Source organism: Nomascus leucogenys, chromosome 22a (genome assembly GCF_006542625.1).
Source record: "Nomascus leucogenys isolate Asia chromosome 22a, Asia_NLE_v1, whole genome shotgun sequence".
Lineage (NCBI taxonomy): Eukaryota > Metazoa > Chordata > Mammalia > Primates > Hylobatidae > Nomascus > Nomascus leucogenys.
In genome coordinates this window covers 53990337-54001751 of record NC_044402.1, presented here as the reverse complement: position 1 = coordinate 54001751, position 11415 = coordinate 53990337, and the positions used below count along the sequence as shown (strand labels likewise).

The following is an 11415-nucleotide window of genomic DNA, read 5'->3' as shown; positions in this document are numbered from 1 at the left end:
ACTCAACCAAACTCCTGAAACAATTACAATCCCTAAGTGAGACAGGTTTGAAATAAGTTCAAACTAAAGTCAATTAAGAGACTAGTCTAATTGGTTTAAGGCAGGTCTGAAGCCCCTGTGTCAGCCAGGCCTTCTCTCTTAAAGCACTTAGGGCAGTCTGGGCTCCATTTATAGGGAATTAAGTACTAAGGGGACTCCATTGTCAGGTTCAAACTTTTATTTTTCTGAACTACAGAAAACAAACCTTAAAAGTACATGAGCAGAAGGGGCTGCAGTCAGACAAAATACTCTGCATTTTGTCCCAAAACTAATCCAACTCAATCCTTAAATTCCCTCTGAAAGGAGATGTAGTCCTTGACATAGACATGCACTTATCTTAAATCTATTTACTCCGATTTTCAGAACTTTGTAATTTATCTCATCACCTATTGCCCAACACGTCTCTATTAAGTACTTACGAATCCTCAACATGTTATTCTCAAAGGGAGCTCAAGAGCTTTCATTGATGCACACAAGTTAGTGAGAAAGCCCAACAAGGGTTTGTTTCCATCTAAAACTAAGTCGTTGGCAAACAGTAGTAGCAGGTGGCTCACAAACCTAATTTTTTATTACCATCTCCTGAGCTTTTGAAAATTGTTGCTCAAGCCCCAGTTTAGTCGGAATTCCTAGAGGGTTGAGCATCACTAGTAAAATTTACTGCTTCCAAAATCCACCCTACACTTAGTTTGTGGTGTCATTTATAGCAGAATAAACCATTTGCTTTACTACATTCCTGATTCTAACTTCCACGTCTCTATTCAGGTTTCCTTCTATGGCACACTATACTAAGCAAATGTCTCACTTTTCCATTTTAAAGCCCCAAATTCCAGAATGCACACATCCCAACCCCCTAAACTTTTTATACAACCCTTCTCTCCTCTTAGCAAGACAAGGGGGTATGCAGAAAGGATAGTTTTGTGATTTGTTGGAATACTCTTTAGTATCCTACTAATAAACTATCTTTAAATTTGCAATGTGTGACCATGGCAGCAAAATTTAACAATGAAGTAGGGCCAATTTTTTTTTTTTTTTTTGAGACGGAGTCTCACTCTATCACCCAGGTGCAATCTCGACTCACTGAACTCCGCCTCCCGGGTTCACGCCATTCTCCTGCCTCAGCCTCCCGAGTACCTGGGACTACAGGCACCCTCCACTGCGCCCGGCTAATTTTTTGTATTTTTAGTAGAGACAGGGTTTCACCGTGGTCTCGATCTCCTGACCTCGTGATCCACCTGCCTCGGCCTCCCAAAGTGCTGGGATTACAGGCCAACTGCCTTTTAAAAGGCAATAAACTCAATGCATAAAGTACTTATTTGGCTACCTCCCACCCCTTTCTCACATTTTAAGTCTGCTCAGGAGAAAATTCACACATCCGGTGCCACAGGGAAAAACCTAAAGTCTACCTCAAAATTTTGAGTTCTTGGTTAAAGCATGAATGAGCCACAGAACTATTTTTCATTTAAACAAGAGCAAATTGTAGACCTAAAGATTACTTCTAAGGACTCAGTTTACAAAAGTCAGATTTACTTTGTTAAAAACACAGCAAAAGCCTACTGGTTTAAAAATTAAGACAATCTAATTATAGGGTAGCTATTGCCTTTTCTCACTGCAGTAATATTTTCCTCAAAATTATCAAGACAATTCTTATGATGTTCCTTTTGAAACACTACAAAAGCAAATATTAAAGTAACTCAAAACTTGAATAATATTTTCTTTATTTACAAGTTAGAATCAACAAAGACAGTCCAGGGGACCAAATGGGGAGATGACTGAAACCCCCAGGGCCCCAAATGGAGCGGAAGGAAAAAGGGAAAACAGAGTAGAAAAAAAAAGTGAACGTAAAAAAAGAGCTCCCCCTTCTTCCCTCCCCATGGAGGCCGAGGGGACCACAGCCCCACCCTCCCCCCAGCCTTACCTAGCTTAAAATAAATTAGAACAAACAATCTCAAAACAGGGCCCTCAGAAGTGAATAGGGCAGCCATGGCCTCATGTAACTCCAGATCAGGGCTTTGCACTCCCACCCTTGCCCTGCCCCATTTTGAATGGGGGCTCTGTGTCCAAGAAGTCACTCCCCAATGGGGCTAGGAATTCAATGTGATTTTGTCCATGTCCCTCCTTCAGTAAATGTCCCTGCATCCCTCCCCCACTGCAGAGCCAGCTCTCCTAGAGGGGGGCAGGGGGAAGTGAGATGAAGAAGTGTCACAGCAAAGGGGGAAGGGGCAGGTGGGGCAGGGTGGTCTAGGGGTCCGGTCCTGCGGAGCCTTCCTGCCCCATCTGGCCTGACCCCTTAGCCAGAGTCTGAATCACTGGTGTCTGAAGACGACGACGATGAAGAGGAGGAGCTGGAATCTGAGCTGGAGCTGGAAGCGCTAAGGCGTGACACTGCTACTTGCTGTGCAGAGGATGACTCTGTTTTCTCACTCGCTGCAGAACAAATTTGAAAGTTAAAGACGTTCAAGTCTGAATCTTCATTTGTCAATAAAAGTCAAGAAGGCAGGACGCAGTCAATCTGTAGTGGCCTGAAAGTATATACTCACGTTTTTTGGGGGGCTTTTTAGTGGAATTGAGCTGTCCGCTGACATCTTGTAACCGCTTTTCTAATTCCCGCTTTTTCTCCAAAGCCAGTTCCTCCTTTGTCTTTCCCACAGGCTTCTTAATGGCTAATGAAAGAAATTTATCAGGATACATTAAGATTGCCCCAAGCATCTTATTATGGGCCCCTAGGTTCCCAAGTTCCTTTCTTGAACCTAAGAAGCCAACCAACACACCCCATTATCCTGGGAGCTGACAATCCTGAATGTGAACAGATTCCACCATCTTTCCTAAACTGTCCTCAGAACCATGAGATGAATCTCATTTCATACGTACTGTAGGGCTTCCGGGGTTTCTTACGTAGGCAGGAAAGGACATAGCGCTCAAGCTCTCTAAGTGTGGATGGCTTGAGTGTTTCAAAATCAATCTCAATCTCTTCTGGGTTTGAATCACGTAAAGAGGGCTCCCTGGCTTGGATTATATGCACAACTCGGCCCAGCTTCTCCCCAGGTAATTTGTTGATATCCAGGCTCAGCTGCCGCTTCTCATCGTAACTCATGGGCCTGCTCTCTTCCTCCTCCTCTGAATCATAACCTGTAGGCAGGGCAGGTGGGGCTGTCTTTGTGGCCTTTTTGGGGAGCCTATGGGCAAAAAGAGTTGTCAGCAAAAGAAGCTTCATTAACCTCTCCCAGCATGTTCCCACTGCTATAATTCAGTGATCCTATTTCCTGCCCAGAGTGGAGCTTCTGTTTTTCCATTCAATGGCCAAGTCAGAGGTGGGCTACTGGGACACTGTATAGTGAAACAGAGCATTTTATTTGGTTGTTTGCACTATGCTCTTGACTGTAAGTGGGCAATAACATGTCTTTAAAAAGACAATGTACGTACACACTTTAATGAAAAAATAATTACTAAAAATGTGACACAAAAATGTTGGAAAAACAGTATTGAAAGACTTGCTCCATACAGGGTTGTCACAAATCTTCAATTAAAAAAATAGTAGTATCTAAAAAAAAACTCCATAAAGCGAAGCACAATAAAACAAGGTATACCTGCTTAGGTATACTGGCATGGGTCTTTCTGCTCCCTAAAACACTACGAAAGTACACCATGGGCCAGGTGCAGTGGCTCACATTTGTAATCCCAGCACTTTGGGAGGCCAAGGCGGGCAGATCACTTGAGGTCAGGAGTTCAAGACCAGCCTGCCCAACATGGCGAAACCCCATCTCTACTAAAACTACAGAAATTAGCTCCGCACTAAAAATACAAAAATTAGCTGGGCGTGGTGGGCATGCCTGTAATCCTGGCTACTTGGGAGGCTGAGGCAGGAGAATCGCTTGAACCAGAGAAGTGGAGGTTGCAGTGAGCCTAGATCGCGCCGCTGCACTCCAGCCTGGAGTCTTAAAAAAAAAACAAACAAACCAAAAAACCAAAAACTACTACGCCATGAAAAACAAGTCTAGACTCATTGATTTACAGCAACAGGCAAACTATATGGCCCAGGGAACAAATCTGATCTGCCACTTGTCTTTGCAAATAAAGTCTTATTGGAACCCAGCCATCTTCATGTTTCTAGTTTATGGCTACTTTGAGTTCACCGTCAGAGTAGCTGTGAAACACCCTATGACTCCCAAAGCCAGGGGTCCCAACCCCCAGACCAGTACCAATCCGTGGCCTGTTACTGGGCCACGCAGGAGGTGAACAGCCGGCATGTGGGCATCACTGCCTGTCAGATCAGCAGAAGCATTAGATTCTCATAGAAGCATGAACCCTACTGTGAAGTGCATGTGGTAGATATCCAGGCTGCATGCTCCTTATGGGAATCCAATGGCCCAATGATCTGAGGTGGAACAGTTTCATCCCAAATCCATCCCCTCAAACCCTGTCCGTGGTAAAATGTCTTCCACGAAACTGGTCCCTGGTGCCAAAAAGGTTGGGGACCACTGTTCAAAGCCTATTGTATCTGTTAACTGGCCATTTAGAAATATCTTTGCAAAGAGAGATGGCATCCCCCAGACAGACAGAAATAGCCATACTAGTCTCTGCTTCCTACTCTAACTCACTTGGTGCCACTTCCTCCAGAAGGTCCAAAGCCAGAAGAGCCTAAAGCAGCACTGCCACCCCCACTGCCACTTGCTTTCTTGGACTTCTTAGGTTGAGGTGGGCGGGGTGCCCGAGGCCCCTTGTCATCTTCATCGGCCCCAGCTCGGCCTCGATGCTTCTCTGCCTTCCGTTTCTTCTTTTTCTCTTTTTTCTCTCTTTTCCTCTTGGGCTTGGATATTGGACCCTGGGACAGAGCAGCCAGTTGTTCATGTACTGCCCGAAGCTAAAGGAAAAAAAAACATGAAGTGGAAAAAGTAAATAAAGATAAAATAACAAGAAGAAAAAATTAAGACAAAGGGCATGAACCTCTTACCCAGTAAAAACTTTTAAGAGTGACAAAATACCTGTTCCTGTAGTTCTGCTAAACGATGAGCCCTTTCTTCCTCTGAGTCTGAGCTTTCACTCTCTTCTTCTTCCTCCTCGTCCTCCTCATCTTCCTCCTCCTCTTCCTCAGAGGAGCTCTCACTGCTACTTTCCTCACTGGAGGACTCTGAAGACGATTTGGCCAAGCCAGGAGGCATGGCAGTAGAGACTGGTAAAGGCCCTGGTTCTAGTGGTTCATCTGGCATCTTGGCATAACGGAACTCAAATACATCCTAGAAAGAGGCACAAACTCAAAACTATGCTGAGAAACAGTGCCCTGCATACCCAGCCACCAAGTGAATATAGCTCCAATTTACAACTGTACACAACAGTGAGACCCTCATGTTGAGGCTATGCAGCACAGATGACAAAATAACTCCCCATACCATTTATTTTTCAAACTCCAACCTTTCCACTCACCTGTAGCTTTCGTGCCATTGCCACAACATCGTGATCTGGGGGATTGTACTTATAGCAGTTGGAGAACATAAGCCGTACATCAGCAGCAAACTCCTGTGCATCCCGGTAATCACGGTTCTCCATCTTCCGCTGCAGAAGGAGGCAGCATCAGAAGCTGCACAGGCAGGAAGACTCACCTTTCCCTGCCAACCCCAGACACCACAGGAAGAGCCCTCTCTTGAGAGCACAGTGGGGATGACCTTAAGGATCTGTGCCCTGGGGTTCAAGTTTGAAGTCAAAGGAATTTGGGTGGGTTGAAGAAATATTTATGTCTAGAAAAAGAAATCATTTCTAAGTGACAGAGGAGAGGTGGACTATGACTGTCTTTCCACCCCATAACTTCCTTAACCCAACACTGCCACAACATTAGTACTTAATTATACAGTCAGTATTGTTCTCAAGACAAAGAAACCCCACCCTACTGTTTCAAACTCCAGGAAATACGAATTCTCAAACACCAGACCTTCTGTTCCATTATTATTTTATAAAAGTAAAATGCCAAGAACCAAAGACCGCTGTGTGCCCACATAAGGAGACTTGTTTTGCACCTAGGCTGCCATCACTGCCTGAGCATCCCACCTGCCCCATGCAGTGGGTACCTTGACAGTGCTGAGGTCCATGGGGTGCTTAATGATGTCATGGTAGTCATGCAGGCCAAGTGCAGAAGCATCCACTGGTTTATAGAAAGGCCAAGCATAGGCAGCATGCTTCTTAGAGAGTAACTCCTTCAAAATGCCATTGCAATGTTTTAACTGTTCTGAAAGCTTTCCTTTCTTAGAGCTCTGGTGTTGTTGCTGAGAGTCAGGCAAATCTTTGCGTGGGGGCTTGATGGGGCGACCACTCTCTCTACGCATAGGGGGAAGCCGTGCTGCCTTAGGCTCAAGACTCCCAGGAGGGCTAGCTGGAGAACCAGGAGCCAGGATGGCTGTAGGTGTAGGGGTGGTGGTATCTGCTTTCCGCTTTACGCCTTTTTTCTGAAGAAAGAAGCAAGATAGGGAACCTATCACTCCAAGCCCACCTTACTTAAGACCCTTGCCTCCCTGCTGCCCAGAGGAAATCCACAGCTCATACCTTGGCAAGGGGCTGGGCTGGAGGAGCTGCAGTAACAGCAAGGAGCGGGGGTCCAGCAGAGTGCAGGGACTTGAGAAGTGGAGAGGAAATGACCGATGGGTGGGGAATGTTGAGGACAGTGGTAGGTATCTCAGGTGGAGGAGTATACAGGGCTGTGTGTGACACAGAAGAGACGGCAGGCACCTGATGGGCACTGGTAACACTGCCCTGGAGCGCTAGAAAAAAAGGAAAAAAGTGTAGTTTGATTCTCTTTCCCATCTTTAGCTGTCCATTTGCAAAACTCCCACTCTTCCTACCTGCCAACTTGGCCCCCTTTTTGTGGCTGTTCTTAGGGATGGTCACCACCAGCTCTTGTTCTTCTTGTGGCATTGATGCAACTTTCTGTAGGAAGATCTTTTCCAGCGTTTGCGCCATTAGAACAATATCATCAGTGGGCTATAAGAACACAGACAGCAATAAAGAAAGTTCAAAAACGCCAGCAGAAGATAGATACACACCATCTTTCTCAGAGGCATTCAGGCCCTAGGCCATTACCATACCCCCACAAGTCATCTTGTCATCAAATCTTAAAGAAAATTTCCTACTCCAGGCCACTACTAATTTCCACTTTCTCCTAACTCTATCTCCCAAAATCTGAAAGAAGAAAGAAAAAACTTGACAGCTGACAAGAAAACAGATCCCTGGTCTACTCAGGTCTCCGGTGCTTTCTAAGAAACGGGACCACCACCCCCAAGTATAAAGTGTTCTAAATAACCTTGAACTGGAGCTCTGAAGTCACATCACTGTGTTCAATAGTACCACCTAGAGTCAGGTTAAGACTCCGACTACCCTACCTGGATGACACCTTCAGTATCAAAAGATTTAAACTTTATGTAGACAAAGTATCCAGCAATAATAGAAGTTACCGTTTCTCCCCACCTACTAAATGAACACACAGAAAAACTCACCTTGTTGTAAATGTAACAGTTGGTGAACATGGTATTAAAATCTTGCATACACTCTGAGGCAGCCCAATAATAATTGTTCTCAAGTCTCCTCTTAATAGTACCCATGTCCATAGGCTGTTTTATAATTTTGTGATAATCCTAAATAAAGAAATGTTAGGTCAGAACCACAGAAAAGTAAATGCTTATAGGGAGACTACCAATCCCTGACTCACACACACACACACACCCCCTATGCATCAAAGGAATAGTTACTTAAACTGCGGCCCCAGTTAAACTGTGGGACAAAATACGTAAATAAATAAAAAAGATTCTTGACATCCACAGGGAGGCCCCTGCTGCCTTTCTCTAACCACCCACCTCCCACCCACTCTGGAAACTTCCCATCCTGTGACATTACCTCTGGGGCTGGCTATCCATGGGCTGCATGAGGGAAAGGAAGAAGCTAAGAATTTTGGCCACCGTGGTCCTCTCCCAACCCGAGGTGGGAATCTGTAAAATGGAGCCAGGGCACAAAAGTTAAGGAAGGACACATGGAGGGGACAAGGAAAGATGCCAAGATAGTTACAGCAAGCGGTCGGATCAATCACAAAGGACCAAAATATCCAGAAACCTGGTAGCTAACTGCCCTACAGGGGAGAAATGGGAACTCCCTAGGGGCCGCAGCATCTACACTAGGCAGACCACCCCCACTCACACGCATTCTTGCTCACCCCATACCTCCCGGGCTCCAATGTCTCTACTCACCGGTAGACCCAGTTTGACAGCATCCACAGGCTGCCGGAATGGCCACGCGAACTGATGTTTCCACAGAGCCTTCATCACTACCTTGTGTAGGTATTGCAGCTGGTTGGTAACTCGTCCTGGCTTTTTGGGATTGGACACCTCTGGGGGTGGTGGGTTGGCAGGAGTCAGTTGCAAAGCAGGCACCGAAGCCATTGTGGGGCTCTCAAATCCCTCATACAAGAGAGAGGGTTTTCGAATCCTTTTCCCTGGTGCTGCTGCTTCTGGGCTCAGCCCCAGCAACCCTGCATTCCCTTCCCCAGGGAGCCTGTAAAGATGGGAAACAAAATTAGGGCAATATCGTCCAAATCAGGAAAAAGTGCATCTGCACAATGGTCTGATGAATCCAGGTGCTGGCCCTAGTGAGATGATTAAGCTTATGTCAAGTGCTTCTTAAGCAGAAACAATATCCAAACAATCTGTGGAGCTTTTATTGCTGGCCTCGCCTTCCTTTTATTAATATTTTTAGTATACTATCTAGATGCCACCTTCTGAAGTCTGATGGGCTCTGTTCTTTTTCATATTTTAAAAAACTCCAAAATTGTTTCTGACAGGGCACGACATCTCAGAACTACAGCCCTATGGGGATGGGGCTTAAACAAAATGGGTGGAGCTAAGAAACTCAAACCCCAAGCTTCCTCCTCACTAGGGATTTGGTGGTTGCCATGGTGGTTGAGCACTGGTGAAGAGGAAGAGAACAAATTATGGATATGAAAAATTCCATAAAATGCTGGTAAGACACAGAATAATCCACCTCGATAGAAGAGAGAGCACCATCTTCCACAAGGTCTGGGTAGTTCACGCCACAACAGAACATAGACTAGAAACCCAAAGGAAGAACCATACCAACTTAAAAACAAATCCAGACAAGGAAACATTTTGTCAGACTTCACAACCCGAAACTGCCAGGCCCCCAAAATTATTCGCACCAAATCAAAGTCTCCTCACTCCAAGGAAGTCAAAAAGCCGCACACAACAGTCAAGGTCACCAAGTGATAGCCCCCTTCTACCCACCCGCTACGCAACACGATTCCACTACCAGTTCCCCCTGTAGCACCAACTCCGGACACCAAACGCTATCAGTGGTTCATTTACAGTCCCTCTGGTGCTCCTTGGATCAGTGTTTCCTACCACCTAAGAATTAAGACATCATATGGGAATCTCATTGTTTACATCGCAGAGCTGAACTAGGAACCTTAGCTCTACCCTCCTGCCCTGAATCAAACTCTTAGTGCTACGAAAAAACAATCCCTCTACCAACAAACAACACACACAACCCACCCACCCAAAGAAAACAAAAGATTTAGTGACATGCCCTGGGCATTAGAAACCTGCAGACTTGGGAAAGTGATCCCTTTACCCTTCTCTGGGAATCCCCGTTGCCAGTCCCTTAAGCGGTCTGTCACCAAGGCAACCAACCCTACAGGGCGCTAGAGGTGGCCGTGAATCCCCCTGAAAGGCTGACAAACCGCCGCTAGACACCAGACGCACCAAACGGCAGACCTGCTGTCCACCCTCACTACACTCCACCGTCAAACTAGCTCTGCCTGACTCGGTTAAGACTGGGCCACGGCAGCATTAGTAGTATATAAATTGACAACCTGTATTCCCCTCCATGCGCAGGAGCCAGGCCGCCACCACTGTTCCAAAACCGTCGCTCAATCCCCTCCGCGCGGCCGAGTCAACAGCTGCGCCGCAAAACAGCAGCGCGCCGAGGCCGCTCCGTACTCCCAACACGGCGCCCCACACCCCTGTGCCGCCGTCCCGCAACATCCCCTTCCCACAGTCGGCTCGCGGAAACGTACTTGTGGGGAGTCACGTTTTGCAGCATCTTGACCGCAGGGAACCGGCGCTGCCCTCAGCCGCGGAAAGTCCGGGTGGCCTCGGTTCCCCTCACCGCCCGGTCCAGCATAACCCGGTAAGTTGGGGGGAGGCCGTTCCTCTTGGGCCTCCAGGCGACGACAAACCCCCTGCCTGGCTGGCACGAAAGCAGTCTCTTGGGGGCCTCTCGGAGAGCTCCGGGCAGCTTGGCGCGCTCTGCAGACGGCGGACAGCAAGAAAATGGCGGCGGCCTCAGCTGAGGCGGGCTACTAAGGAGGGACTGACTCTTCAAAAGACGGTCCCCGATCTCAGACACTGTCGTCAATACAGCCCGCTGTTGGTCTGCAGGGATCCCCTCTTCTTGTCGGGACCCTACGGGGCCGACGAGGTCCCGTTTCGATCTCGGATGGAGGCGGATGAACACGAAAAGTGGTTTAGGGAGCCGCCGCCTCCATCTTTGAAATCCTCTTGAGGGCGGAGTAGAGGGGGTGGACAGACTCCGAGGATTGGGCGGGGCCCGAAAAAGGGGAGCTTCAGGGGCTTCTATAGGGTCTGTACTGTCCGCTGGGACCAGTCATAGGCCAGGACGAAGGCCATTTCCAAGCGGATGGAGGTGGATTGTAATGGCGGCCCCGGACGACTCGAAGGCTCTGTATCGGTAGGCAGAATCCTCCAGCTCGTTCTAGAGGATGCTCCACTCCAGCGCGAAATGGCGCCGCGGAGCCCCGCGCCAGCCCTTTATATATAGGCGGGGAGGTGGAGCTTCGCCGCTCATGCGCGCCACCCTGCTTGAGACTTTCCCCACCCCCTCCGCGCGCGCGCGCTCGTTCACGCGGGTGAAGAAGCTGAGTCGAAGGGGAAGGAACACCTCTCCGCGGGAGCTCTTTCTATTGGCCAGCCGCAACGATGACGTCATAAACTTCATTTCCAAGGTGTCAGTCACCGGGCAGAAGAGTGCCGCAGAGACCCACAGGGAAGTGGCAACCCGCCACATCTCCAAGCCAATTGGCTATGCTGTGGTCCGCCGACTCCAGGGAAAGAGGATGGTTGGAAGGGGTGCGGAAGCCATCGCCCCAGAGCCTCCAGCACTCTCTCCCCGCCTCCCTTCCAACAAAGTCTTCCCAGGCTTCCATGCACAGCGCAACTGGAGACTGCCAAGCTCGAGCAGGTCGTGCCATTCGTAGCTCCTCCATTGGCCAGAACAGGGAAACGGGAGGGGTCGCGTGGGCGTAGCCTGCCTGAGCCCGCCAGGGGTGTGGCCGCAAGACGCCCGACGGGTGGTGCTTCTCGGCGGTAAGGC

The 11415-nt window shown here is 48.1% G+C and overlaps 1 protein-coding gene across 2 annotated transcripts; it reads right to left on the bottom strand.

Annotated features, from left to right (window-relative positions):
- Positions 1–1737: 1737 nt before the first annotated feature.
- On the bottom strand, positions 1738–10287 carry BRD2 (bromodomain containing 2). 2 transcript variants are annotated; one of them, XM_030802908.1, is made up of 12 exons: positions 10100–10287; positions 8259–8562; positions 7515–7652; positions 6864–7002; positions 6568–6782; positions 6096–6470; positions 5458–5586; positions 5019–5270; positions 4635–4897; positions 2908–3212; positions 2577–2699; positions 1738–2463 (listed from the first exon to the last, which is right to left on the bottom strand). In XM_030802908.1, the coding sequence occupies exons 1-12, from the start codon at positions 10123–10125 to the stop codon at positions 2327–2329; spliced, it is 2406 nt and encodes an 801-aa protein (XP_030658768.1). In that variant the 5' UTR covers positions 10126–10287; the 3' UTR covers positions 1738–2326. The 2 variants fall into 2 exon arrangements, with proteins under 2 accessions (XP_030658768.1, XP_030658769.1); XM_030802909.1 differs by lacking the exon at positions 10100–10287 and adding an exon at positions 7912–8003.
- Between the last annotated feature and the right edge of the window lie 1128 nt (positions 10288–11415).